General features: G+C 51.8%; 2 protein-coding genes across 6 annotated transcripts; one reads left to right on the forward strand and one right to left on the reverse strand.

Annotated features, from left to right (window-relative positions):
- The first annotated feature begins 3453 nt into the window (after window positions 1-3453).
- On the forward strand, window positions 3454-27899 carry Ikbke (inhibitor of nuclear factor kappa B kinase subunit epsilon). Of its 5 annotated transcripts, XM_038349888.1 has the most exons (23): window positions 3454-3661; window positions 4169-4255; window positions 5410-5468; window positions 6004-6114; window positions 6725-6865; window positions 7201-7330; window positions 8668-8849; window positions 8970-9130; window positions 10472-10582; window positions 10758-10937; window positions 11846-12042; window positions 12737-12801; window positions 12878-12969; window positions 13100-13186; window positions 16698-16773; window positions 16895-17007; window positions 19235-19311; window positions 21903-21942; window positions 22766-22867; window positions 24369-24465; window positions 25143-25243; window positions 25404-25475; window positions 27458-27899. In XM_038349888.1, the coding sequence occupies exons 4-23, from the start codon at window positions 6028-6030 to the stop codon at window positions 27489-27491; spliced, it is 2145 nt and encodes a 714-aa protein (XP_038205816.1). In that variant the 5' UTR covers window positions 3454-3661; window positions 4169-4255; window positions 5410-5468; window positions 6004-6027; the 3' UTR covers window positions 27492-27899. The 5 variants fall into 5 exon arrangements, 3 of the variants coding, with proteins under 3 accessions (XP_038205816.1, XP_038205815.1, XP_038205814.1); XM_038349887.1 differs by lacking the exon at window positions 5410-5468; XM_038349886.1 differs by lacking the exons at window positions 3454-3661; window positions 4169-4255; window positions 5410-5468 and adding an exon at window positions 4624-4720.
- On the reverse strand, window positions 26301-26696 carry LOC119827932 (peptidyl-prolyl cis-trans isomerase NIMA-interacting 4-like). The gene has a single exon (XM_038349890.1). It carries the CDS (start codon window positions 26694-26696, stop codon window positions 26301-26303), a length of 396 nt encoding a protein of 131 aa, XP_038205818.1.
- Window positions 27900-27946: the final 47 nt, after the last annotated feature.

The following is a 27946-nucleotide window of genomic DNA, read 5'->3' on the forward strand; positions in this document are numbered from 1 at the left end:
CATTTTTTTGTTGGGCATGGTGGAGCACACCTTTAATCCAAGCACTTGGGAGGCAAAGACAGGAAGATCCTGTGAGTTTGTGGCCATCCTGGTGTACCTATCAAGTTCCAGGACAGCCAGGACTATTTAGAGGCACCCAGTCTCAAAAGAAAAAAGGGGGTGGGGGGCTGGGGATGGGACTTCTTGGTACATAGAGAGATCCTGCCTCAAAAAAGGAAACAAAAAGAAAGAAAAGGGTTTTTCTCCAGATGGGAAATGAAATCTCTCTGGAGTGGACTAGGTGGCAGAGAAGGAAGACCCAGCAGCTCCGAGAGCTGGGAGCATCCAGGGAGTCAAGGGCCAGGGTTCGTTCTACAGACTAACAGCGTGGAGGCACATTTGCTCGCTCTGTGGGCAGACCCAGGGAGAGACAGTCTGGAGGGACAGCTGAGTTGCATAGCCCAAGTGGAGGTGGCAGTGCCAGCAGAAGGGACACATGATCCTGTCTCAGGAGGAACAGCAGATACCAGGATAAACATAGACAGGCAGTGGCTGTTGAGGAATGAACTCGCTTTCAATTGTTTCTTTTTTCAATTTTTTCAATTGTTTCGAATTGTTTCAGTTCGACTAAATTGAAGGCAGGGTCTTAAGGAAACACATTTCCAGATTAGGACTGTGACAGATAATTGCACAAGGACCAGGTCCCTTGGGGGCCTGGATACTGCACCCACAGCCCCTTTACCATTGCTTGGGAAGAGCAAGAGTACTAGTTCTGGCTGTAGTGTTTGTTTCCCCCCCCCCAACCCCCCCGCACCAAAACTCCTGGTCAGAGTTGACTTACGAAGGTGTCAATTAGCTGTAGGCGCCGAGGTTTTTGTCATTTAGCCTCTGTGACTAAGTACAGCCAGTACACAGCCCTATAAACAAGCCCACACACAAATACCTCCCTGCCCCAATTCTTTCTCTTAAGGTACTGGAAAGCAGTGGAGGGGGGGGAGAGGTTTGCAGCAGCTGCTAATGGGTATGGAATCTCAGCCTCATGCATGCTGAATTGTACTACTACTTAACTACACTCCCAGCTCTAGCTCGGTTGCCCTATTTAGGCTGACTCTGAATTACTAGGCTCAAATGAACCTCCTTGTGGAAGCTGAAACCACTCTGCCCAAAATAATACCTATTCCAAACCCACTGGGTACCAAGTATGTCATCTCTTTGTTTTATACCAATCCTATGAGAAAGGTTAAATGACAAGTCCTTTTTAGGAGGTGGCTTTGATGATGATGATGTGGTGGCCTTTTCTACCACACCAGCCTCCATCACTAGCAGACATGAGGGGTTTTTTTCCCAGAGTTGACACACACACACACACACACACACACACACACACACGCCTCTGGTCCCTATGCTGTCTTTGGATTGCCACTACTTCTGTGTTTCCTTGGGCCTGGGAAGATGTAGCAAGACCCCATATGGACGCCCTCTTCTCTCCAGGCTCCTGAACTTTCCATACAGTGGACAGGACAGTCTTCTATTTTGTCCACACCAAGGAAGTTTCCTCCCAGAATCTATTGCTAAAGTACCATGTTGGCAGCGCAGTTCTGCCTTGCTGGTTCTCCCTAGCATCCCAAGTACAACGCCCTGGACTACCCATACCCTTGTCATGCTTCAGCACCTCTGCCCCTGCTTCCGATGCTTGAACTTGTTCCCCTTCTCTGCCTAACTCCGAGCACCCAGCAAGCCTGACAAGCCCTTCCTGCTACCCTGTCGTTTGAGGTCCGCAAAGCCACTGTTTCCTTAGTATGTATCTCCTTGCATTCACTACCTCATTGTGCAGCATCCCACATCTCTGGGATGAGATGCCTCTCCTTTTCTGCCCTGAGCACACAGGGCCTGTTTCATGGGAGATGCTAGGCTTGATTCTTGTGTTAGAAGATGTGAAAGTCCCTGAGGAAAAGAGATTAATTAGGCTAGCCAGGGAAAGGAAAATAAGAGTGCATGTTCATGGAGGAAAGTGAGCAGCCTTCAGGATAGGCAAGGTGATCCTGTAAACCTCAGTGGGCAAAACAGTATCCCTGGGGAGCCAGAGGGGTACTCTGATCATGAAAGTCATTCAGATGACTTTCTAAACCAGTGGTCCTCAATGTGTGGGTTGTGACCCCTTTGGGGGTTCACATATCAGATATCCTGTATATGTCAGGTAATTTACAATTCATAACTAACAAAATTACAGTTATGAAGTAGCAACAAAATGTTATGGTTGGAGTCACCACAACATGAGGAACTGCACTAAAGGGTGGCAGCCTTAGGACAGCGGAGAAAGCACCGCTCTAGACTGATGGAGCAGCCGTGTTGAAGAAAGGAGTCACCTTGCTAGAGGGTAGGAGACTCTTGCAGCAGCAGCTAAGTGATTTGCTAGAGAAAACAAGCGCTTCTGTCTTCTCCAAGCCCTGGGTGATCAGCAAGTACAAGTGCCTTGTGTTCTTGCCAGGTGGAAACCTGTGACACCCAAGCCGGAGTGTGGAACCCTCAGGGATGCCCCTCCTGGCCCTGCTGTGAGAAGCCACTTCAGGGCCTCTAGCTGTCTTGCTGCTATCAATCTGTCAGCCAAGGCAACAAGCTTGGGGCCTGTTCTTGCCTCTCCTCCCTCTGATGGGGTGGGGCTGGCAGGAAATCACCAGGTGTGGCCAGGGGAAAGTCCCACCAACATTCTAGAGAAACATGGAATTTCCTGGTGTTAACCACTTATCCAACTGCCCACTCAGAGCTGACCAGAGCAGCACAGACCCCATCCAGCTTCCCAGGATAGTTAGGGCACGGGGTTATGGCCGAGAAGGTGGCAAATCACGGGCAAATTACTAAAGGTTTGTAAGACTTGATTCTACCAAATGTGGTCTGAAAATCCCTTCCCAGTCTCCCAGAGTTTACCAGATACTACCTCCCCTGCCATCCATACATCCTAAAGCCAACCTTCAGGCTGTGGTCAGAAAGCTGCCCTGCAGCGGAGGTGGTGGTAGGGTTGGCTGTGTGGCTGTGTGTGAGGTCAGTGAAGCAGAGGCTATGACCTGGGTGTGTGCTTGTTCTTGTAGGCTGTAAGGAAGACAAGCCCTGTCCAGCTTCTGGGAGAGACCAAGCCCAGATCCTCGGCCTTTCTAGGCAATTTTCAACTTGGTTAACTTGTTTAACCTCTTTAGTTTATTTTAAGCAGAGCCTTGAATTTCCCTGCCAAAGATACCAGCACGGCACTCGGTGGCCGTCACAGGAGCGCCAGCCTCCGTTGCTGACTTTTTTGTGGCTCAGACAAGAGTCCTAAGGCTTCCACTTGGCAATTTACAGCATCCTCTTTCCCTTTCCTGATGTGGGGTGGAGGTGTGTGTGGCAGCGACTGAGCTGCCTGTCTCTTTAAGAGAGAGAGAGGAAGAGAGGGAAAGAGGTGGGGAGAGGGAGAGAAGTGAATCAGGAAGTAGGATAGAACTTAGAGCCTGGGCTCTGCTCTTCTGGGTACCCACTGCTATCAGAGAGGCAGGGAAGAACCCTCAGGTCCAGGGTCATCACCACTAGCTTTGCCTGTGTGTGGATCTTGGGGGCCCATGGCTACCAGGATTGACTTCAAGGCCTGAAATCCCTGGGGATGCCACCCAGTCCCACAAGTCTACATTCCCCTGCAGCTGAGCTGGGAGATGGGGTGAGTGTGTAGCGGCTGTGGAGGAGGGTGGCCTGGGGGAACCAGGTGGGGCAGCTTCAAGGAAACACTCAACTGAATGCCCCCTTCCATCTTTCTCAAGGCTGCTGGGAACCTGGTGGTGTACTGCACTCCTTCTGTTGATAAAGATAACGATTCTCAGAAAGGACTGTTTGGAGGCCTAGCAGAGGCAGGGAGGAGTATGGCCCTGAGGAGACTGGTCAAGAAGTTTCCAATCTTGGCCTCTGCTTCCCAACATGCTGATGCAAAGCTGGGGTTCAGCTCTGGGTACCCCTACTGACCTCTGCTTGGGATCTTTTCCCTGAGGCCCAGAATAGCCAGGAGAGGTTCCCAGAACATGTGGAAAGAGGCTGCAAAACCCCCAGTCTTGTAGGGAAAGTGACAACGGGAAAGGGTTAAAAAGCTGAGACCGGTGGCCTTTGATGGGGCTGAGAATCAAACAGCACGGAGGGGGCCTCTCATCCACCCACCCTTCTCTTTCCGGTGTAGCTCAGCTCCTGAACTTGCCCCAGACAGAAAGCATAGCACACACTTGCCAGGGAGAACCTGCCTGATTCTGGGCTACTCGGAGTGCAGGTAAGTACAGCTGCCACAGAAGAACCCCCAAGGAGGATGGGGGTCCATGAGCCGGCTGGTGTTGGCTCACTGAAGGCTACTGCACATTCCATGTAGAGAAGGGGCTGGTGGGAGCCGAGAGTACAGTGGTGATCCAGATGTGCCATAATCAGAGCTTCTAGGCACAGAACCCAGGACCGTGCAGCCCTGGGGGATTCTGTTCCGTGCATCTCACTGCCCATCTCCCTGACCTCAGCTGTGCTTTGTGCTAACGCCAGAGGTTGGCTGAGGACCAAGGTAGAGTTATGGAGGTGATCCAATCTAGTGCCCCTACTTCCCAAGCCTAGGACCTTGACCTCCATTCCAGTATACCCCGCCTGAGCTTCACAATGGTCTGACTCTTCAGCCGTGTGGAGAGCCGTGGGCTACTCCTTCATGTTGCCTTGGAAGGGCTCACCAGCAGCCTTACTTTTGCATAATGCAAATGTGAGTGTGTTGCCTGAAACTAGGGCGTGACTACTGGTCTCTTCAAGTGGCTTCTGGCTCCAAAGTTGATGTTCTCCAGGCTTGGCATCTTTAAATTAGACGACCAGCTGGGGCCTAGCTCGCTCAGTCTGTAGAATGCTTGCCTAGCACACAAAGCCGTGGGTTTGATCCCCAGCACCTAGTTAACAGGGAATGGTGGTGCACAACTATAATCTGAGCATTTGGGAGGGAGATGCAGAAGTTCAAGACCATCCTCAATACCACTGAAGGTACTGGGCTGGCTACTCTGTCTTAAAAAAAAAAAAAAAAAAAAGAATAGAAGAATAGGCTCAAAATCAAGCCATCTTTGGTTTGAGACCCAGTGAGCTGCAGCTGGAGCAGGAAGAGGCCCTGCCTAAAGCAACTTTATTTCAAAACATTGAAGGGGTGGTGGCCCCTCCTGCCCCCAGGCATCCCTATCTTGCAGATAGGCCGTGAGTGTGACTTCTGAGGCTACACTTTCTGGAACTGGTTGCTTTAGAGGAACCAGCTTTTGAGAGGAACAGGATGAGAGCAAAGATGGGGAGCAGAGTGTGGACATTCTCAGATCTTCCCCTTAGCTCTTTACCCTTGTGCGATGGTCGGAGGTCCTCCCCACTCTCCTCTATCACCCACCCCTCCCTTTTGTTCCTCCCATCCTTTCTCCCTAGCTGTCTTCCCTACAGCCCTGTCCCTTCTGGAAAAGCACTGGGCCAGCCCTGACCGCCTGGTGAGCAGCGACTGTTAGCTCCCAACAGGAGGAAGTTTGGGGCCTGGCAAGCAGAGAAGGGAGGGTGAAGGGGGTGCTCCAGACTCATGTTGCAATCCTGGAGATTTGTGACTGACTCTGCCTGACCCTGGCTGACCCAGGGCCCTTCTTCCCGCACTGCTTCTGCTTCCTGGGACAATCCCAGGCCTGGATGCCGAAACTCTGAGTCCCTAGTGCCTGAAAGAGGTGATAAAGTCCCCCTAGACTGGCCTACCTCTGAAAGGTGTTGGAAGGGACCTGGGGCACAGGACAGAGAGAAGTGCCCATGGAGAAAACACATGCAAGCTTGGGGCCCTCCTGCTGCTGTTTTGTTTCTTTGGGGGGAAGTTACTTAATCTTCCTGTACCACCATTTCCCCAGCTCCCTTGCCTATGCCATGGCCACATGGAGCCCTTTATGGGATGGTCTTGGTAGCTGATGGCTAGCCACCAGTATCTATTTCAGGTGAGGCCTGGGACCTTGGGACCCCCAATGGTTGTTTGTTTTGTTTTCCCAGGTGGAAGGTAGCCAAATCTTGGAGATGCAGAGTACAGCTAATTACCTATGGCACACTGATGACCTGCTAGGGCAGGGGGCCACTGCCAGTGTGTACAAGGCCCGAAACAAGGTAATTGCAACTCTGGCCCCAGACCCTTACATGCCCTAAAACTAGCTCTCTATTGGGCATTCAGATTCTATGTAGCTGGGAAACGGTCCCATGCCTCTGTTCTGTCTACCCTGATGAGAAAGGACTCATAGGTTTGAGCTGAGGTGTGTGATGCTGGAAAAATTCCTCGGATTGCTGCCTCTGTCAGAGACATGTTGGGACTAGAGGGCAAGGCCGAAGAGGAGGTGACAGCAAGTGGAATCTAGGAATGGCAGGACTGGGAGGTTGGGCCTGTCTGGGTTTGTCCTACAGTGGCTGTGGAGCTGTGTCAGAATACACCTGGTGCTCAGGAGCTGCAGGCCGGGTAGACTGCCCAGGCAGTTCTTACCTATGGCAAAATGAGCAATAACACAAGTCATCCCTTGTGGGGTACCAGGTGTGTCACCTCCAAATGCCGCTCCAGCCCCCTGAGTAGGGGAAGGGGCTGCGATATAAGCCCATCCAGCCCCCTCCTCTATCCTCTGGGGCTGGCTTGGGAAAGAGGCTAAAGAGAGGGAAAGGAGGCAGTTCCCTGACGGGTAGGACCAGTATGGTCCCCTTGTTGATTCCCAACCCTATGCCTACACGCCAGAAATCTGGGGAGGTGGTTGCTGTAAAGGTCTTCAACTCAGCCAGCTACCGGCGGCCCCCCGAGGTGCAAGTGAGGGAGTTTGAGGTGCTGCGGAAGCTCGACCACCAGAATGTCGTCAAGCTGTTCGCTGTGGAGGAAACGGTGGGTCCTCTGCTTGGTTAGAGAAGGATGCTCTTGATCGTGACCTTTGCAGTCCAGGGATAGGCAAGTCAAGGCTCAGCAGCAGTCCAGAGCCCCAGGGCGGGTGCCGGTGGGCAGGGGAGGGGGGATGGGCAAGGTAAGGAAATCATTAGGAAAGGAAAGGGGGACTCAGTGCCCGATCAGAGAGGGTTTCTTGGGTTCCTGTGTCTGGGATGGAAGGCCAGGCAAGAGGTTGCGCCAGGGAATGAGGGCTGTGGGCTCTGGGCAAGCAACCTCCTGACAGGCAGATGTCAGAAGTACCCCTGTCTTCAAGCCTCCTTCTGCTGCGTGCACAGGGAGGCAGCCAGCAGAAGGTAATCGTGATGGAGCACTGTCCCAGCGGGAGCCTACTGAGCGTCCTGGAAGACCCCGAGAACGCATTTGGGCTTCCCGAGGAGGAGTTCCTGGTGGTCCTGCGCTGTGTGGGTGAGCCCTGCCCCATCCCCAGGTGCTCTGCCCCGCAACGTCCAGGATGAGTGTGCTATTCTGAAACAGGTGTCCCAGTGGGCCTGAGGCAGAGGGGTGGGCCACGAGGACCCACGTGATTGATTCAGCTCAAAGCCGTAGAAAGAATGTTCTAAAATGATTGTGTTTCGGTGTTGAAGGTAGCATCATTCACAACAGGCAGCAGGTAAGACAGCCAAACAGGATTGGGTGCCTGCAGGCAGTGAAGTAGCGCCGTACAGCGGAGGGAATTCTAACACGCAGGCAATGTGGACAAAACTGGAGGACACTGTGCAGAGGGATCTAGCCATACAGAGGCAAAAACCACACTTCTACTAGGGTGCAGCTCTTGGGGGAGTTGAGCTGCTGGAGACAGAGGCAGAATGCTGTGCGGGGCTGGGAGCGCGGAGTAGGGAGTGCTGTTTGACGGGATGGAAGAGGAGAAGGTTAATGTGCTTAAAGCCATGTGCTTAAAAACGGTTAAATTGAAGAACCACCCTGGGGAGGCTGAGGCAGGCTGATCAGAAATTCCAGGACAGCCTGGGCTACATAGTGAAACACATCCAAAACCAAAATTTTAAATGATAACTATTGTTAGGTTTATTTTACCACAAGTCAATAATAAGATGGAAAAGATGTACCCTAGGCCCCCCACAAAATCTAAATAAGTCAATATTATGATTCCTTGGGATCCCTTCCTTTTATTTATTAAAAAATAGATAACAATGTGTATGAGTGTTTTACCTGCATGAATGCATGTGCACTGTGTGTGGCCTGGTACCCTCAGCGGTCAGAAGAGGGTGTTAGACACCCTGGACCTGGAGTTACAGATGGTTGTGAATCACCATGTGGGTGCCGGGAACTGAACTTGGGCCCTCAGAAAGAGTGGCAAATGCTCTTGACTGAACCTTCTCTCCAGCCCCCTTAAAATTTATTATATTATTTTTTACTTTATGTGTATGGGTATTGTGCCTTACGTGTCTGTGTACCGCACACATGACTGGCACCTGCAGAGGCCAGAAGAAGGCACTGGATCTCCTGGAACTGGAGTTCTAGTTGTGAGCTGACCTGTGGGTGCTGGGAATTGAACTAGGGTCATCTGAAAGAACAGCCCATGCTCTTAACCAATGGTCCCTTTCCCCAGCTTGGAAAGCCCCTTCTTAGCCCTCTGGGCTTCTCTGTTTTCCAGTTTGAGTCCCCTGTGCCAGCCTGCTGTTTATTTGTCCAAGGGCAGACTCTTCCTCAGGACAAACCTCAGACTTTAGACCGACTGGTCCCTAGCTGAGCCAAGCTAGGAACTGTGCTCTGTCTGTCCCCAGTGGCTGGCATGAACCACTTGCGGGAGAATGGCATTGTCCACCGTGACATCAAACCTGGGAACATCATGCGCCTGGTGGGGGAGGAGGGGCAGAGCATCTACAAGCTGTCCGACTTCGGGGCTGCTCGGAAGCTGGATGATGAGGAGAGCTTTGTTTCTGTCTACGGTACGGAGGAATACCTGGTAAGTGACATGTTGGAGACCCTCGGCCCCAAACTGACAGCCCCTTGCTTTGTGCCTTCCTAAGAGTCCCCTAGGGCCCACACTGCCCCTCCATGGCTACCGTCTACCTTTCTCCCATAGCACCCTGACATGTATGAGCGGGCCGTGCTTCGCAAACCCCAACAAAAGGCGTTCGGGGTGACTGTGGATCTCTGGAGTATTGGGGTGACCCTGTACCATGCAGCCACCGGTAGTCTGCCCTTCCTCCCCTTTGGTGGGCCCCGGCGCAACAAGGAGATCATGTACGGTGGGCAATGGGGCAGGGAATGAAGGGGACAGACACCCCCCTCCCCGGACTTCTTCCTGGCAGACACCTGGCCCTTCCCCCGTTGGGTTCTGCTGTGTCTCCTACCCAGGTCCCTACCTTGACTCTTTCAGAGCCACTGCTAATCAAACCAGAGGCACAGCCTTACACCCCTGGCTTGGTAGAGAGCACTCCTACCCATTTATGTTAATTCAGTGGTCCCTCTAGCCCTGCCCACCCCTCATTCCTCTCCCACCACATCTCCACTAGAGCTCAAGGAGGCTTGCAAGGTTGCCTTGGCTGCAGGGGTGAAGATGGAGGTGGTACCCAGGCACAAGGTCTTCCTAGTGTCTCTCACTGACTGATAAGACGAGTTAAAAACAGGGGCTGCCAGGACGTACTGCCCAGAACCAAAGAGCAAACCACAGAAATGGGGGCCCTGAAATATGAGGATCTGCTGAGCTGTTACTGATCCTGTGTAGGAGAAAAGGATCAAGTCTTGGGACAAGTTCCCAAGGTTCTAGCGGGAGGGCAGGTGGGAAAACACCTACTGGACCTAGCGCCAAGAACTCATTATAAATAAACACTGGGGAAGAAAAACCTGAGTCTACATTAGCGGTAGGTAGTGGGCAGTTGAGAGGAGAGGGCTTTGGGGTTGCAGAGCGGTCCAGAAAAAGTGCTTGTGACAGCGCTGGTGGCAGTTAGTGGCCCACAGAGGTACAGAGAGGCAGAGCACAGTGGCTTTGGAAGTCAGAAGTGCAGTGGTCTAAGTCAGCATATGTTCAGGGATGTGAAATCTTTCTGATGGTTCCCTCAGAACTGACCAATTGTTAGCATCTCTTCCCTCCTCCATCCTGTAATAAACGGAAGTCATCTCAGAGTGTTTCTCTTAGCAGTGTGTCATCAGGAAAGTTGGTGCGTGCACCCTTGGTCCTGGGGCGAGCTGCGTGGAACCAATATTAGGTTTGGGGACCAAGGGGAAAGTTGGAATGGAATAGGCTATCAGGGAAGGCTAGATTGGGGGAGCAGTTAGAAAAGTGAGGAGAGAATGTTTGGCACGGAACTCAGCACGGCACCGATGTGGAGGTGGCTGGACTTGGAACAGCCACAGTGACAGTGAGAAGGGCTCAGCCTAAAGCCAGGAGCTTGGCTGGGCAGAGGTGATCTCAATGGTAGACCCAGGGCACCCCAGTGTCATTTTCCAGCTACTTCACAGTGGCTGGGTGACATGAACCGCTCTCTGGGTGGAGTTTATTGTTTCTTAAAGTTGCGGGTAAGAGAGAAAGTAGGGTGGATGGGAGGTGGGGGGGTCTAGTGGCCTCATTCTGCCCCACTACAGGTACAGGATCACGACAGAGAAGCCAGTTGGAGCCATTTCAGGGACTCAGAGGCAGGAGAACGGGCCCCTGGAGTGGAGCTATAGCCTCCCCATCACCTGCAGACTGTCCATGTAAGTGAGAGGGGCGGGCTCTCTAAGATAAGGATCACCTCTCTCTGCTGAGTCAGGTCTTCCTGGATGTATCAGCAGAGCCCTGGGCTCTCCACTTCTCCTCTATAGCCTGGGAAGTTCCATTTGGATGCTTGGGCCCCAGCTCTGACAGTCTTCATGTCTTGTGTGTGTGTAGGGGGCTGCAGAGTCAGCTGGTGCCCATCCTGGCCAACATCCTGGAGGCAGAGCAGGCCAAATGCTGGGGCTTTGACCAGTTCTTTGCGGAGACCAGTGACATCCTGCAGCGAGTCATCCTCCATGTCTTCTCCCTGCCCCAGGCTGTCTTGCATCATGTCTACATCCATGCCCATAACACGTGAGTGAGAGCAGCAGAGACCCCCCCACACATCTAAGCTGTGGTGTAGGTGCAAGGGAACGTTCCCCAAAACACATTTGGAAAAAGTACTATTTCCACCGAGTTCAAGTCGAGTGACTTCCTGGTGTGTGTTCCAGATTTCACAGTCTTTACAGTGCTAGCCTGGGTTATCAGTCTCAGAGGCGGGGCGCTCTGTTTCTCATAGAACTGCTGCACTCACTAAGTTCTTGGTCTTTGCTGTTGGGGACAGAATCTTGATGTGTAGCCCAGCTGACCTCAAACTCCATCCTCCTGCCTCAGCCTTCCAAGAACTAGGATTGCAGGCATGTTCCCCAACACACAGATCACTGAATGGGATCAGGAGAATTTTGATGAGGGTACAGCCGGATTGGACTCACAGTCAGAGGCTAGGCGTTGGAACTCTTGGGTCTTCTTCCCATTTTGCATGAACTCTGCCCTTTGCCATTCCATCTTTGATGAAAGAGCTACCCCCCTCAAGCCCCTCCCCTCCAAAAGCTGAGCCCTCCCCCTGGTGCTGATGCCTCCCTCCCCCCCAAAAGCTAAACCCTCCCCTGGTGCCGACACCTCTCTCCCCCACAGATGCTGAGCCCTCCCTGATGCCGACACCTCCCTCCTCCCCCCAGATGCTGAGCCCTCCCCTGGTGCCGATGCCTTTTCCCCCAAAATGTTGAGCCCTCTCCCTGGTGCCGATGCCTCCCTCTCCCCCCAATGCTGAGCCCTCCCCCTGGTGCTGATGCCTCCCTCCCCCCCAAATGCTGAGCCCTCCCCTGGTGCCAATGCCTCCCTCCCCCCAAATGCTGAGCCCTCCCCCCCAAATGCTGAGCCCTCCCCCCCAAATGCTGAGCCCTCCATCTGGTGCCCACACCTCCCTCCTCTCATGTGTCTAGGATTGCCATCTTTTTGGAGGCTGTTTATGAGCAGACCAACGTGCCTCCCAAACACCAAGAGTACCTCTTTGAGGGTCACCCTTGTGTCCTTGATCCAAGCCTCTCAGCCCAGCACATCGCCCCCACAGCTGCCAGCAGCCCCCTGATTCTCTTCAGCATGGCCAACGACGCGCCCAAGGGGCTGGCCTTCAGGGACCGTGAGTAGGGCCATTCGGGCTGAAACTTTTTTGCTTGAGACACTCTCGCAGAACATTTGGGTTTACAGCCCAGGGCATGACTTATTTTCCTCGTAAATGTTTCTCTGGCCCACACAGCAGAAGCCAATTTGGGGTTTAATTCTATGCTTACCTCTGAGTTGCCGTGTGACATGAGCTGGTGACTAGACTTTCCTGGCTTCCCCAGATCCTCCAACAGAAATGGGGTATTTGGAACCCTTATGCCCTCCAGTCTCTATGAATGGTGGGGATGCTTTGGGTAGTTTGAGCTGCTGGAGAGAAAGGCAGGTGGGCCAAGGCCCAGAGCTTTATTCTTTCCTTAATTTCTAGAAACAGTCTTTCTCATTTGAATTCTTCTCAGTCCTCCTCTGAAGTGAGCGAGGAGGCTTTAACCTTGCTAGAGACTTGGGTCTATTGGCTGGACAGGCAGGGATTTAAGCTTTAGGGTGTAGTTCTCAAATCTGACCACAAGGTGGCAATAAAGAACTGAGTCTGCGAAGATCAGCTGTGTCGAAGTTTGCCAGAGGAAAGCCACCGGGAGAGTTGGGAAGGTTTAGGCGGGAGATCAGCAATGAGGAGTGTGAGGGGTGACTGTGAGCTGGGAACAAGGAAAAATGGCCCCAGAGTTGACCCGGTTCATAAAAGCAGGCCCCTCAGACAGGATCTTTGTCTGCAGCTGCTCTGGACATCCCAAAGTTCGTCCCCAAGGTGGACCTACAGGCAGATTACAACACAGCTAAGGTGAGGGGCAGCCCCCAGGAGACAGTAGGGGGGTTGGCACAGGGGAAGACCTGCCCTGCCCATCTGTATGTTTCAGGGGATGCTGGGTGCTGGTTACCAGGCCCTGTGGCTGGCGCGGGTCCTGCTGGATGGGCAGGCGCTGATGCTTCGAGGGTCCCACTGGGTCCTGTGAGTACTGTGGTGGACTGGAGGACTGCCTAGCATACCCATCCAGACCTCTTCTGTCCCTCTCTAAGGCCATGCCTACATGCACAGTGCCCTGGTCGAGGTGACTCTGACTAGGGCTGCCCTCACACAGGGAGGTGCTTCAGAACACGTGCCGGCAGACACTGGAGGTCACGAGGACAGCCCTTCTCTTCCTTAGCAGCAGCCTGGGCATTGAAAGGTGGGTGTTCTGCCGCGGCCAGCTGGGGCCCCTCAGCTCTCCTTCCGGCTCCTCACTCCTGCAATGTATCGCCTTGAGTCCCCACCCACTGCAACATTAGCATCCTCACTCCTTCCTTCATGCCCTGTCTTCCCAAATGGTACCCATCTTAGTCCTGCCTCCTGCAGGGAGAAATCCATGTGGGCACTACCTCTCTGGGCTCCAGGGCAGTCCCTTACCTCGGGAAGGGCAGCCTCCAACCCCCCCCCCCAAAGGGTAGTACCCTCTTGTGCCCCAGGAAAAGCAGCTCCCTACCTCAGGTAGGGCCCCAGGACTTGGAACAATTTGACACACTCATTCTGTGCTGAGCCCCAGAGAGAATACAGAGGAAGGGTTCCTTTCCAGGTACTGTCCCCACACGACCAGAGATGGGAATCCAGACTCTCGGCCTCCACAGCTTTGCTCCTATGTCCTCTGGGTCTTCCGCTTGCCCTTGCCCTCTGAGCTGCAAGGAAAGAGCCTGGGAAGGGGGAAGCTAAGCTGTTAACGGGTGGGGAGGAAGAGCAAGGGAAGATGGGCTGGCCAGAGTACTGCTGTGAAGGGAATCCTGAAAGGCAGAGGATGGAGGTGCTCAGAGATGGAAGTCAGTCACACACACACACACATACACGTCCCCATGCCCCAATAGCATGAGCCTTTCCCTCGGAAGTGCAGGGAGTTTCCCAGGGTGGGTTGGATCTCTGAGCCCAGGCCTGGCAGAGTCTCCCGATCAGATGACGAGAAGGAGGATAAGGGGAAGAAGGGTGTTTCCAGATGACAGGACCGGAGCCCATTGTGGCTGAGTCCCTTTGGATGGTGACAGAGGGTAGGAGCCATCAGGAACATTCCTGCTGGACGTCTGGCTAGTCCCCTGCGGGCACAGAGATGGGACTTAAGGGTAGGATGTGGCATCTGCCCCACAGAGGGGCCTGTATGGCCTGGTGCACTCAGTCCTTCCCTGGAACATGAGCGTGGGGAAGGGCCCTCTGGGGATAGGGAGCCAGGGCACCAAGGTTTGGAGCCCACAAAGTCCAAGTTGGTGGGGGATAGAAGGGATGCCATGAGGCAAATATCCTAGGGTGAAGTCAGGGAGAGAGGTGGGTGGGGAAGGCTTAGAATCCTGGAGGGTCCATTTAGAGAGAGGTTAGTACCAAAAACCCTGACCATGGTGATCATTTGTGGGTTCTCAATCTGGAAGGAGATGTGTGTTGGAAGGTATAGGGTGTCTGGCTGCCCCTTACCCTGCACTGACAGGTTGTAGGAGGCTGGTGTCAACTAGCTGCGTTTTCCACTCTGGTTTCAAGGCTCTGAGGTCAGGAGCACCAGGTATTTGGGGGGGATGGGGAGAAGAGGGGCCCACATAGAGCTAGATTCCAGATGTGATCTCTTTCCTGGCTTGCAGGGGGTCACAGGTCATCAATGCCTTTCCCTTCCTGGGCCTCTGCCAATATGTGAAGCCTCCCAGTACAGGGCTTTGCAATCCATTCTCTCCGGGACACCCTCAGACCTGCAGATTCCTCTAAGGGCTGGTAGCAGGCCTCCACCCCAGCTGCCTGTTCTCTCTCTCTTCCGTGTGCTTTCTTGGCAAGGCAGCCCTCCTGTCCTTTGTCCTGAAGGTCTCTGGCTGGAGGGCTATCTGGATACCGGGACATCAGCAGTCCTGGGGTTGTTGTTTGGCAGCGGACGATGGCTTATGTTTCACTCTCTGTTCTATCATTTGTCTTATTGGTTGTTTGTTTTTGATTTTTGTTTCTGTTTTCTTTTAAGTGAGAAAAAGAATATAAAGTTGAATGGGTAGGGATATAAGAAGTGGAAAGGGGAAAATATGATCAGAATATATTGTCTGAAAAAAATAGAAGAGAAAAAGTCTTTTTAAAAAAAGAATATATACTGGTAGGAGAAAGCCAGGAAGTGCAGAAGCCCCTCCCCCAGACAGATGCAGGCTGGTGAGAGGTCTGGGTCCGCTGGAGGGCCCTCTTCCATCAATGCATTCCCATCTGCTGTACCCATCATGGCTGGAAGTCTTCCGTCGTCATTGTCCTACAGTTTCTTTTTACAGCTTGTTCTGACCTAACTGGAAACTAGTCCAGAACCACACTTTGTGTCTGGTAGTTTTGATCCTTGACTTTTTTAAGTTCTTCCCCATTGGCTCACCCGTTCATTGTCCCCACCCTCAGACTCAGAGAACACTCTCTTGTTGCCATTTGGCTTCTCTTCCAGCCTGCATCTTTGGTAAGTTAGGGGTTCCATGGAAAGTTGGAGTCAAGTTAAACCTCTTGTGTTAGAACACCATAGACCATGTGGGGTACTAACTGTGGGTGTACCATGTGTGCCAGGTGACCCCTTACTGTGTAGTGTACTCATCCCTTACTGTGTAGTGTACTGATCCTGTGTAGTGTACTCATCCCTTACTGTGTAGTGTACTGATCCTGTGTAGATGTACTAATCCCTTACTGTGTAGGTATACTGATCCTGTGTAGTGTACTCATCCCTTACTGTGTAGTGTACTGATCCTGTGTAGATGTACTAATCCCTTACTGTGTAGTGTACTGATCCTGTGTAGTGTACTCATCCCTTACTGTGTAGTGTACTGATCCTGTGTAGTGTACTCATCCCTTACTGTGTAGTGTACTGATCCTGTGTAGATGTACTAATCCCTTACTGTGTAGGTGTACTTTTCCTGCAAGAGTGCCAAGGCAGTGTTACTGTGTCATCTTGCAAATACTATGTCCACCTTTCATTTCAATCATTCTGGTCGAAATCAGTGTCAATCATCTCACTGGGGCAATGGGAGGCTCATGGTCCAAGTCCTGGACTACTATGGGCTGGTACCCTCCCAATGATGTGCTATTGGTTGTCAAGAACTACTGTTTCTACTGGGAAAAAACTTTATTCTATTTAATTATAGCACTTTCTAACAAGGAGTTTTGCTAATACCTACCTTGCATTGTAGGCTTGTGTGTTTTCATGAATTCGGGTATTTCAATCTACTTCAACTTTTATTCTTTGCTCAATAATATTACAACCTCTGTGTGAAGTTGGTTCATGTCATGTTGGTTCTTCTGTCTCAAACTCCCTCCAAAAGCCAACAAAGAAACTGTACCAGTGTATGGGTTCAGAGATCTCTGTCTCTTCATCTGCCTCCTGAACCCCATTATAACCTTCTCCTTTCCCCCCCACCATAGCCTTCTCCTTCCTCCCCCACCATAGCCTTCTCCTTCCTCCCCACCATAGTCTTCTCCTTCCTCCCCACCATAGTCTTCTCCTTCCTCCCCACCATAGTCTTCTCCTTCCTCCCCATCATAGCCTTCTCCTTCCTCCCCACCATAGTCTTCTCCTTCCTCCCCACCATAGTCTTCTCCTTCCTCCCCATCATAGCCTTCTCCTTCCTCCCCATCATAGCCTTCTCCTTCCTCCCCACCATAGCCTTCTCCTTCCTCCCCACCATAGTCTTCTCCTTCCTCCCCATCATAGCCTTCTCCTTCCCTTCCAGGCTCAGCAGTGGAGCTGGGATGTCAGAGTTCCAGGAACTAAAGGAGGCCACAGAGCTGTGGTCCAGGCTGCAGACTGTGAGTGAGCCCCAGGGGCAGAGCTTTACAGGAATAAGGGGTGGGCAGGGGGACCCCTGCAGATGTCCCAGCGTAGTCCTGAGTTCAGGACCCCATAGAAGTCTCTCTTTTGGCCCCACAGTTCTCAGAGGTCCTCTCGAGATGTTCCCACAATGTCACAGAAACCCAAGTGAGCCTGAGCAGCCTGGGGAAAGAGATTTTGAAGAACAGGAATCAGATCCACGATGACAGCAGGTCTGTGGGGCTTCCTTCATCTGTGTGAGGGGCTGGGGGCTGCACGTGGACCCAAAGGCTCAGGAGCTTTTTCAGAGTCAGCCTGATTGCTCTCTTCTGGGGCGAGGTACTGAGATGTGGGAGGGGAGTCCAAAGAAGAGCCAGGCCCTCCTGGAGACTCGCCTCAGGAGTGAGAACCTGGGTCCTGCCCTCACTGGGGGCTTGAATAACAAGGAGGGGGTCACAGCAGGTGCAGGAGCTCCCAGTCCCTCTCCTCTCCAGTGCATCCACTCTCACTTAGAGCATGTCACCAAACACCAGTGCTGCACATGCCTGTCACAGATGGGCTCACTCTGTGAGGTTCCTTTCCTAAGTCACCATCAGTAAATGACAGGTGGGCGTCAGGCCAGATCCACCCACCTCCAACGCTTACGGCAGACAGGGTCTACAGCAATGTTTAAAATCTTATTTTATTTTGCGTGGGCTGTAGCATGGTGGTAGAGTACTTGCCTAGCATGTGCTAGGCTCCAGGTTCAAGTCCCAGTACCACATAGTAAGTAGATAGATGATAGATTAGATATATATATAGAGATAGATAGATAGATAGATAGATAGATAGATAGATAGATGATAGATAGATAGATGATAGATAGATAGATAGATAGATTGATTGATTGATTGATAGCTAGATAGATGATAGAGATTGGTGAATGAACAAGCAAGCAAGCAAACAAACAAACAAACAAATAAATAATACCGGTTTAACAATAGGGAGGGGAGAAAACCAGGCAGTGCCTTTAATCCCAGCACTTGGGAGGCAAAGACAGGTAGATCTCTGTGAGTTGGAGGCCAGCCTGGTCTACAGAGTGAGTTCCAGGACAGCCAGGACTACAGAGAAACCCTTTCTCAATAAACAGACAAATTTATTTTATTTTATTATTTTGTGTGTATGGGTATTTTGCATGCATTTTTTTCTGTGCATCATATACATGTAGTGCCACCCGAGGCCAGAAGAGGGCATCAAATCACCAGAATTGGAGCTATAGATGGTTTGAACCACTGGGTGCTGGGAGTCGAACCCAGATCCTCTGCGAGAGCCACAAGTGCTCTAAACCACGGGTCTATCTCTCCTGCTCCTTATTTACAGCTTTTAAAGAATCCTATTACTGTTTCCACAAACCTAAAAATGTGTGCAGAGCCATAACCCCCTTGCTCCACTATGACCACGGCAGCTGAGGTCTCCGCAGACCTAATGTCCTGTGCCCTCAGTTCTGAATACAAACAGCGTTGACAATGGCAGGGGTTTTTTAGCCGTCCCCTCACAGAACCTAGAGTAAAATGAATAAAACCTGTGGTCTCTGTCTCATCTATGGTGATTCTTTATTTTTAGTTATTTATTTTTTATTTTTTTATTTTTATTTATTTTTTCTGAGACGAGATCTCACTGTGTAACTGTGGCCTGGAACTCACGATGGAGACTCACAGAGATCCACCTGCCTCTGCTTCATGAGTACTTGAGATTAACGCTGCAGGCCACCGTGCCCAGCTCTCACAGTAGATGTTATGAGCTTATTGGATTAGGTACCCGGCACACTGCTAGTGTGGTCCACAAACCCTCTGTGTGCACTGAGGTGCCTTTCTGGGACCACAAGGCAGGTTCTGAGTTCACAAATGTGAAACCATGGCTCTAGACACATCCCAGCCTATCTCATCTCCTCAGGCTGCCTGAGCCCTGGCAATGAGCTCACCTGAGGTGGTGGTCACCTAGGAACCTCTGGAAGGAAGTGGAGCCAATAGGGCTGAGGGTGAGGAAGGACACCCCAGTTTCCCTTAGGGAAACTGTTATATCCAGTGTGAAAAGCAAGGGGAAGAACCAAACCCCAGGCTGACAAAGTCCTTCAGAGGCCTCCTCCTACCCCATCTTCCTCCCTCCAGCAGAACCGTGGGTTCATTACTGTTTTAGGGAGAATTGTTGACCCGTTAAGTTCCTTCTATGGAACTTAAGAATATAGACCCTTGTACCCAGTCCAGACTCGGTTTCACCTGCTTGAGGGGAGGGAGAGAGGGAGGGAGGGAGGGAGGGAGGTCTAGAATAGAGAAGGAGGGCTTGATCTAAATTATCTAAATAAGCTTAGAGACGAGACGAGTTTCTCCACTCCCAGATCACACCCCACCCTGCTCTGTGGCAGACAGCTCCCTTCTGTTCCTACCCCTGTGATATTCGAGTCTTCCCACTTTCTGCCCACAGCATCCAGAAAATTCAGTGTTGTTTGGACAAGATGCGCTTTATCTACAAACAATTCAAGAAATCTAGGATGAGGCCAGGTGAGCTTTGGGGAGAGCCAACTTCCAGGAGCCCTCCCTCCTTTCTCCCTCCCATCCACCCAGCATGGTTGGAGGCTCGCTGAGTGTGTAACACTGCGCGGAACCAGGGAATAGCTATCTCAGGCAGGAGAGACCCTGCCTGCACGTTGCCTGTAGGCTACTGCGAGACATTATATCCCCATCATGAGAGGGGCTTTGGCGTCGTGGATGTAAGGTACAGTGAGCAGGAGCTTGGGTAATGTGGAAAGGGGCCTGGAAAGGAACGCTTTACCTGGCAGGGCACTTTAAGAAGTGTTTTCTTATCTTCTGTGTCTTTTGTTTGATTTAGTTTTGGGGTGTGTGTGTGTGTGTGTGTGTGTGTGTGTGTGTGTGTGTGTTTGCGAGCTCATCTTATGCACGCATGTGTCTTGTGTATGCACGAATGTATGTGTGTTTATCTACTGTGGAGGCCAGAGATTATGCTAGGCTTATTCTTCAATTGCTCTACACTTCTACACTTTATGTTTTGAGGCAGAGTCTCTTACTTGAAGCCAGAGCTCACCAATTTGACTAACCAGCTTGCTCTGGGGGTCGCCTGTCTCTGCCTGCCTCGCACTGCAGTCGCAGGTGGCCACCATGCCTGCCCAGCACTTCCGTGGTGCTGAGGATTTGAACTCCAGTTTCCACACTGTGAGGTAGCACTTTGCTCACTGAACCATCTCCCAGCCCCGCCCCTGTGTTGCTGGACCAAAAGACCAGTTTGTCTGCGAATGGGGCATCCGAAGAATTCCCTTTAGAGTTCCTGGACCGGGAGATTTCTTACACTAGCTTTATAAATGGCCACAGGAGCAACGCTTCACATGTGTAGGAATGGAAACCTGCTTGTCTGAGTTGAATGAGGGTGGAGTGGACAGGGTGAGGCTTGAACCTGGGGAGGGATGGGGATGGAGTTGGGGAACCCGGGAATAAAAAGCCTCAGTTAGCTAGGGAGCTAAGATGCCAGAACTCACTCTGTGTCCTCACCCCATGCTCTAAACGTTTCTGTGTCTACCTCGTTGCCTGGTGCTTTTGGAGCCCCTGGGTGATTCATAAATCACTGTTAGGGAAACATACCATCCAGCCATATGTGCCACTAAAGTTTTCTCACAAGCAAATTAAAAAGAAAAAAAACGGGTGAAGTTAATTTAATATATTTTATTCAATTCAATATAATATATATAATATAATTCATTTCAGCATATACTCAATATAAACCAAATCACTAGAGAGATATTCTGTTCTCCTTTCCATGCTACATTTCCAAAATCCTGTGTATATTTTATATTTTCTATCTCTGTCTAGAAGATAAGTGTTCAGTAAACGTGATGAGTCTTAACAAAGTTATAAAGCCGTACTTAGCAGAAAAAAGCTTCAATTTTAAATCTTATATTAATTGAGCACAATCAATTAAAAATCCAGAGCCAGGAGGTGTTGGTGCTCACCTTTAATCCCAACACTCGGGAGGCAGAGACGAGTGGATGTCTGTGAGTTCGAGACCAGCCTGGTTTACAAAGTGAGTTCCAGAACTGGCTCCAAAGCTACAGAGAAACCCTGTCTCGAAAAACAAAAACAAAAAACAAACAAACAAACAAAAATCCTTGTTTTATAGTTTAGGAAACTGAGGCACAGAAGGCTAGCTAGCTGGATTGTTCTAGGTCCGGCTTCCTTTAACACCCCACTGTAGAGCCTCGGGAGTTCCCATTGCTCTTCCAGAGTACTTTATTAAAACCAGGAACAGCTGCCGGCACCTGGGTGCTGCACGATGCCCTTCTGGAAGGTTGCCTGACACTCACTCTTCAGGGCACTCTCCTGTGATGTGCACACAATGGACACACAACTAGCCTCCAAGCCAAGTCCCCTGTACACAGCTGCCTGCTAGAAGGACGAAGGGCTGGGATGTGCTCAAGTCTCCTGGCCTTTGGGTGTGCAGACCCAGGAAGGGGATCCCCCTACTGGGGTGATGGGATGGGAACATAGAAGGGCAAACCAGCATCTTGGGGCTACCACTGCTCTGGAGACCCACCCCCTCAAAGCCCAGCAGGGGGCAGTCTTGCCTCAGTGCGTGAGTTTTCCTGTCTTTGGGTGGTAGCCTAGGTCTAAGCAAGGATGCTTCTACCCAAAGTTGTTCCTTCTGAAAAAAGTTGCTGGGCAGAACTGGAGAATTAGAAGGTGGTGGCCCACCTGTGAGTAACTCCAGGGACGGAGCCCAGCCGGAGAGGGTAATGGCTGCATCCCGTGAGGACCGTTTCACCCAGCATCCACCTGCAGCATTTCCCACCTCCCCAGGTGCATACACACACACCCACGTGCACACAAACCAGCCCATCTAGCATGTTTGCCTCCCTCGGGAGCCCCAAAGCATTTCTCCTCAGCTCCTTTGTCCCTAAATCATAGACATTTGGTCACCATAATAGCATTGTCATAGTTACTTGATGTTCCATTTCCTCATCCCCTCCTGGCTCCCCTAGGCCTGAGATCCCATAAAATAGCCCCCACCCTAGGCTGTCCTCATCTTTTTAACTGGCTTTGCTGACGAGTTGAGCGGTGACATCATCCCTGTCTGTTTCCTTCAGGACTCGGCTACAATGAGGAGCAGATCCACAAGCTGGATAAGTGAGTGGCCTGCTCCCTGGCAGGCAGGTGGGCAGAAGGGTGGAGGTCATGGGGTAGGGTGAGTCTTCTTCCCAGGTGGGATATACTGAAACGCTTTGACCCTTGGCCGTGGTGGGGCAAAGGGGATAACGATCCAAGTCAGGTTATATAGGGTCAGGGGTGGGACACTGAGCAGCTGAGCCAGGGGCTTCTCACAGTGAGCCTTGATGTAAGGGCTTTCCTCCCGTCACAAACAAGTTTGTGGGATTTTCTCTGGAACTATTCTCGCTGGCTGACCTCTTCTCCCTCCCTGCTCTTGCCCTTGGCCTGGGCCTGTCTGGCTTCTCAGCAGTACTGTTTCCTGGACACTCACACTGTCCACCAGGCCTCCCTGCTCTGAGGGCTGTTTGGGGAATTTCCCCCCCAGAGTTACACCGCCTCTAACTCCTGTGCTCATTGCACACACACACACATGCTCGAGCACGTGCACGCGCGCACACACACACACATACTCATGCATGCATGCATGCACACACACATGCACACTCACTCATAAGTTTTCTATGGCTGGATATCTTTCCTTCTCCCAGGGATCAAGTTGAGTTGAGAGTATATGCATTCATGCGCCACCATATCAGCCTCCCCTGCCTCCTTATTGGAGCATGTAGCTTTATTGGCCTCTGGGCTTTACAGTCTGAGTGTATTGCTATTCTTTCTTCCCGAGAGGTGCCACTGCTGCGGGCTGAGGAGCTGGCGTTTGGAATGGGTAGTGGTGGAAAAGCTACCTCTGAGTGTAGGTGGCTCTAGCTGCTCCCCTTAGCTCATGGGGTCTCTGTCCTTCCAGGGTGAATTTTAGCCACTTAGCCAAGAGGCTGCTGCAGGTGTTCCAGGAGGAATGTGTGCAGAAGTATCAGGTGTCGCTGGTCACACACACCAAGCGGATAAGGTAAACAGCCTGGCCTTTCCTCTGAGCTCATGGAGTCTAGGTTGGCCCTGCCCTTCTGGACTTCAGAGGACCCTGGGCTCTGCGGGACCTGAGTAGGAACAGAGTTGGTGGGTGTTGAAGGAGCCCACTTGTTGGTTCCCGGGGCTGCTCAGCAGCTTAGCCCCAAAATAATCACTCAGAAACTGTATGAGTTAAATCACTGCTTGGCCCATTAGCTCTGGCTTCTTATTGGCTAACTCTTACATCTTAATTTAACCCATCTCCATTAATCTGTGTATCGCCACATGGCAGTGACTTACCAGCAAAGTTCTGGCGTCTGTCTCTGGCGGGTCTACATGGTTTCTCTCCCCGACTCTGCCTCTGTTCTCCCAGCATTCAGTTTAGTTTTTCCTGCCTAGCTAAGTTCTGCCCTATCAACAGGCCAAGGCAGTTTCTTTATCCACCAATGGTATTTGCAGCATACAGAGGGGACTCCCATATCAGGTAAGAAGTGAAAAGAGAAGTGGGTCAGGCAGTTTGCCGTGTGATTTCTATAGATGTGTCTGTGGCTCCACAGTGTTTACACAGCAAATGTTACCACATCCTTCCAGATGAGGGGACCGAGGATCCAAGAACCGGTATCTTCCTAATGTCACACAGCACAGACTGGGAACTAGAACATGGGAGAGATGCCCCTAAAATCTGGGTTTTACCTGTCATCCTCTCTGGTGTGATGGGCTCTCCTCTCTAGGGAGGAGGAGAAACAGGTAGACTTCAAGCGGGCAGGGAAGCGAGGTCAGGCTCCACCCACTAACATACCCTCCCTCACACTATTCTGTAGCTGGAACCCCTTTCTCAAGCCCCCATGGTCCCCTGCTGCACTTTCCTGGGGCCCCTGAGAAGAAAGGACAGTTTTCTGTGTGCTGTGTAGCCAGCGGCCTTGTCATGGGGCTGAGTTCCTCTTACCCTCACGTTAGAATACAACTCCTGGCAGCCCCCCGCACACTGATGTAATGGGCCCAGGCAGGCCTTAGATATTAATTTAAAGGCTATTCCTGATGATCCTGATGTGTATTCAGAACTGAGAGCCAACTGTTGATTTAATGGATATGGGACTTGATTTCCTCTGTGCAGTGGAGAAATGTCCCTCCATGCCCTCTGACTAGAGACCAGGAGTCCCAAGTTTGGGCCTTCATTTGTTATGGAAATGGAGCATGACCATTCCTCACGTAAGCGTGCTAGCCTGCATCTCATGCTTACCCAGCTCTCTGCTTGCCAAACCCACTTGAGTGACCCAGCTACATCAACATACTACATGGGTGTTGTTACTGATCCCTGCCCCAGCTCTCCTGGGATTCTCTCAGTTCCCAGGAGCAACTGTGTGCAGCATGGCAGGTGAGAGAGAGCACACACTCCCATAGAGGGAGCACGAGGCTTAGGACTCCCTGCTGAGCTGACACCAGCCGAGAGTCCCAGCAGTGGAGAGCTGGGTCCTGCTCTAACCCCCTCTACTTCTCTTAAGGCAGGTGCAGAAGGCCCAGAACCACCTTCACCTCCTTGGCCGCTCTGTGGCTGCCTGTAACACAGAAGCCCGGGAAGCCCAAGAGAGCCTGAGCAAGGTGTGTGTGCTTTGGGAGTAGTAGGGGATGCTGAGGGGAGGGACATTTGCATCACTTCCTGCCAGGGGACAGAGCAGCCTTGACCAATTCAGGGATGCCCATGAGGGTTGGAGGTCTCTGACCTCATTGCGCCCTGAGATGGGAACATTCCTAGTGATTTCAGACTGACCATCACTGGAAGCCAGGGCTCCGGCTGCTAGGACAGCTTCCTCGGGGTTGGTGCAGCCTGGAGGTCTTGAGGGGTTGTGCAAGCTCTCCTTGGTGAGTCACTTTCTGCCAAGGCAGCTGGCTGGCTGGCCACAGAGAATACAGAACAGACCCTTCTAGGAGACAGTCACACGTGGCTCCCAGCATGTGATGTGGGCAACCTCAGAGACCGGCCAGGATTGGCCTCTATCCCAAACCGTGGCTCAGATTGTGTCATGAGGGGTTAGGTTAGAGCCAAAGGGGAACTTGGCAGACTGAGTCATTCGGTCCAGTGCAGATGAGGGAAAGCAGTTGAACCAGTGGGGACACTCCCAGGATGGGAAGGAGCGACATGTTGAAAAGAATGGAGGATTCTAGGGGCTCTCGGGAGACCGTGTGGGGGCATATGTGTTACTCTCCCTCGGCACATCCCTGCCCAGTCACGCGTGGGCTGACAGGACCTTCCTGACTAATGCATGGCTTCCCTTCAGATCTTTGATCGGCTCCTTCTGGACAGAGCATCAGGAGCTCAGATCTCACCACACCCCACGGCTCCTCATCCCAGTCCTGATCCAGAGGACCTGGTCTTCCAGTAAGTGCTGGGGAGCTAGGGGGAAGAGGTGCTGAGATTAACACCATGCTGCTTCATCTCATGCCCCAGGCCAGACTAAGAGGCTGCTCCATGGCCTCTGTGAGCAGGCTCTGGGCCCAAGTGACCAAGCCTCAGCCACCCTTTCTTCTTCCTTGGACAGCATGCAGGAGCTTTGTAATGATATGAAGATGTTGGCGTTTGATCTCCAGGACAACAACCGTCTCATTGAACGGTGAGCATCTCCCACGTCTGGGGAAGGCTGTATCTTCTCTGCTGTCAGAGCACTGGGGGGCAGAGTCCCTGTGTACCCCATGTAGGCTCCAAGGCACTTGCTAATTCTCTGAACAACCACATGAGTGTAAGGCCTCATCCGCAAGTGGGGTGCCATCTTGAGGTGGTATAGGCTTTGAAGTACAGCAGTACATCAGAATGAGGCATGGAGACAAGTGGACTTGTGTCTGGGGCAAGTTCTACACTGAATGTGGGCAATATTTACATGGTCGTCTTCTCATGCCTAAGGAGCCTTCCAGGGGTTCTTGGAGTGGATGCCGCTATGTATCTCACGCTGAAACCACAGCACAGACAGACTGGCATTTTTGCCGGAAGTCTATGTCCCCTGCCAGATGAGCTCTGTCTTTCCCACCTGCTCTCACTGTGCCCAGGCTGCCTGGAGACACTGGCACAGCTCTAGAGAGCGCCCCCTCCTGGATGGGTGGGGACCAGCAGCAATGCTCAGGCTTTGGGAGTCCACACACCAATAAAAGTCAGAAAAGCACATGTGGGGGTGGACATACAGAGCAGGATTGCCAACTGCTCGATTAACTCAGGAGCACATTTACCGAGCAGAGGGTCTGCTCCGTGGCAGTCCCATTTTAGAAAGCATCGTGTGTGTGTTTGTTTGAGACAGGGCCTCCCTATGTAGTCCTCACTGTCCTGGAACTTGCTTGCCATGTAGGCCCAGCTGGCCTCAAACTCACAGAGATCTGCCTGCCTCTGCCGTCCGAGGGCTACACCTGGCTTGTCATGGGCTTTTTTAAAAACAGTATTTCATGTGCTTTTATTTTCCTCCTTCAACTATAATAATATGATACCCAAATTTTGTCTTAACCAGTGGGTCTGTAAACACAGGCTTATCCATCCCACTTACAGGCAAGGCAAAAGAGGCTTCTTGAGACGGTCTTACCATGGACCCTCTGGTCTTCCAATCCAGGTCACCCCCTTGCCTGACTTTATCTTCACTGTACTGTGCGGCCACTTCATTGGATCTCATTCCAGACTTTGACTTTTCCATGGCTTCCATGATTTTGCCATGTTTTTCACATAGAATGTCTCTGACCTTCACTGCACTGCCACCACCTTTAGGTCCCTGAGCCTTCTTGTCAGCACTGTCACCCCTAGAGGCTGCACCTCCTTTCTCCCCTTTTCCAGAACCCCTTTTCCCCTTCAGCGGCATCTCTAGGCTTGCAGTTGAACTCTCAACTCGTCATGGGCTTCTGAAACCTCCTCCAACAAAGCCATACTTCCTAATCCTCAAATAGTTCCACCCACTGGGGACCAAGCACTCAAACCTATGAGCCTCGAGGGGCCATTCTCATTCAGACCACCACATTGCGCTACTAGAATTGGGGTTAGGAGGTAGGGCAACTGGGAGCAGAGCCTGTGGCTGGTCCTCGGAGGTTTGGAGGGTTCCCGGGTGGGGGAGGCATCTGCTCACAGTTCTGTCCCAGCTGGAGGAAACTCCGTCCCCTCCACAGCTTCCATCCTCTTGAGCAGGAAGTTCTAATCTTTAGTGCCGGCATAAATCTTTCTTGGGGTGATTTATGGTCTATTTACAAATATCTCCGAACTGTGTTTTGGTGAATTTGCACTTCCTCATTTAGACCTGCAGCCAAAGAGCCCAGTGAACAAATCTGAACCCCTTGCTGGCCTCCGTGTCTTCCCATCCGAGCAAGGGTGTTTCTATTAGTGCAGGGACCTGGGGATTGCCCACGAGACCCTGAGCGAGGCCTGGACTAGGGGCCTTTTAAGCTTTTTCCAGGTGATACCACCATGCACAGATAAAAACCAGAAGGCAGCATGGGGACAAGGACACTGCCGGGAAAGAACGGAAGACCTGATAGCTGAGTACTTCTGATCAATGATGGCCTTGTGCTATCATCCACCTGCGGGCTTCTTCAGCAGGTGGGCCAAGCTCACCTGTGCCTTTTCTTACAGGTTACATAGAGTTCCATCCGCACCCGATGTCTGAGATCCCTGGGGTGCACAAGACACTCGGAAGCATTAGTGTCGTTCATACTGTACCTCTGCACCGTGAGACCAAATTCAGGGCACGTTCCCGTCTTACCTCACCAGCCTACCTCCCTCTTGGCCACTGGCCAACAAACTAGCATTACTTTGACAGCCTGTCCTCGTGGACAGCTGCGACAGGGCCTCCTAGCCATCCTGGACAGTACCCACCGGAGAGCATGCAGCTACTGTTGAGTCATCCTGGCACCAAGACTGTTCCTCCTCACCCAGGCCTGGAGGGCTGAACTTAGGAGGGCCTTAGGAAGAGAGAAGGCTGAGTGTTCCCACCACATTACACTTCCCAGGGACCAGTGGGCTCTTTCGGGGCTTCTCCAGGGTGCTGGAGCAGAGGACTTCGCCTTGCACACAACCTGCGTCTTTGTGCTTTGTCTGGATGAACCTGCATTTCAGAATGGG

Source organism: Arvicola amphibius, chromosome 12 (genome assembly GCF_903992535.2).
Source record: "Arvicola amphibius chromosome 12, mArvAmp1.2, whole genome shotgun sequence".
Classification (NCBI taxonomy): domain Eukaryota; kingdom Metazoa; phylum Chordata; class Mammalia; order Rodentia; family Cricetidae; genus Arvicola; species Arvicola amphibius.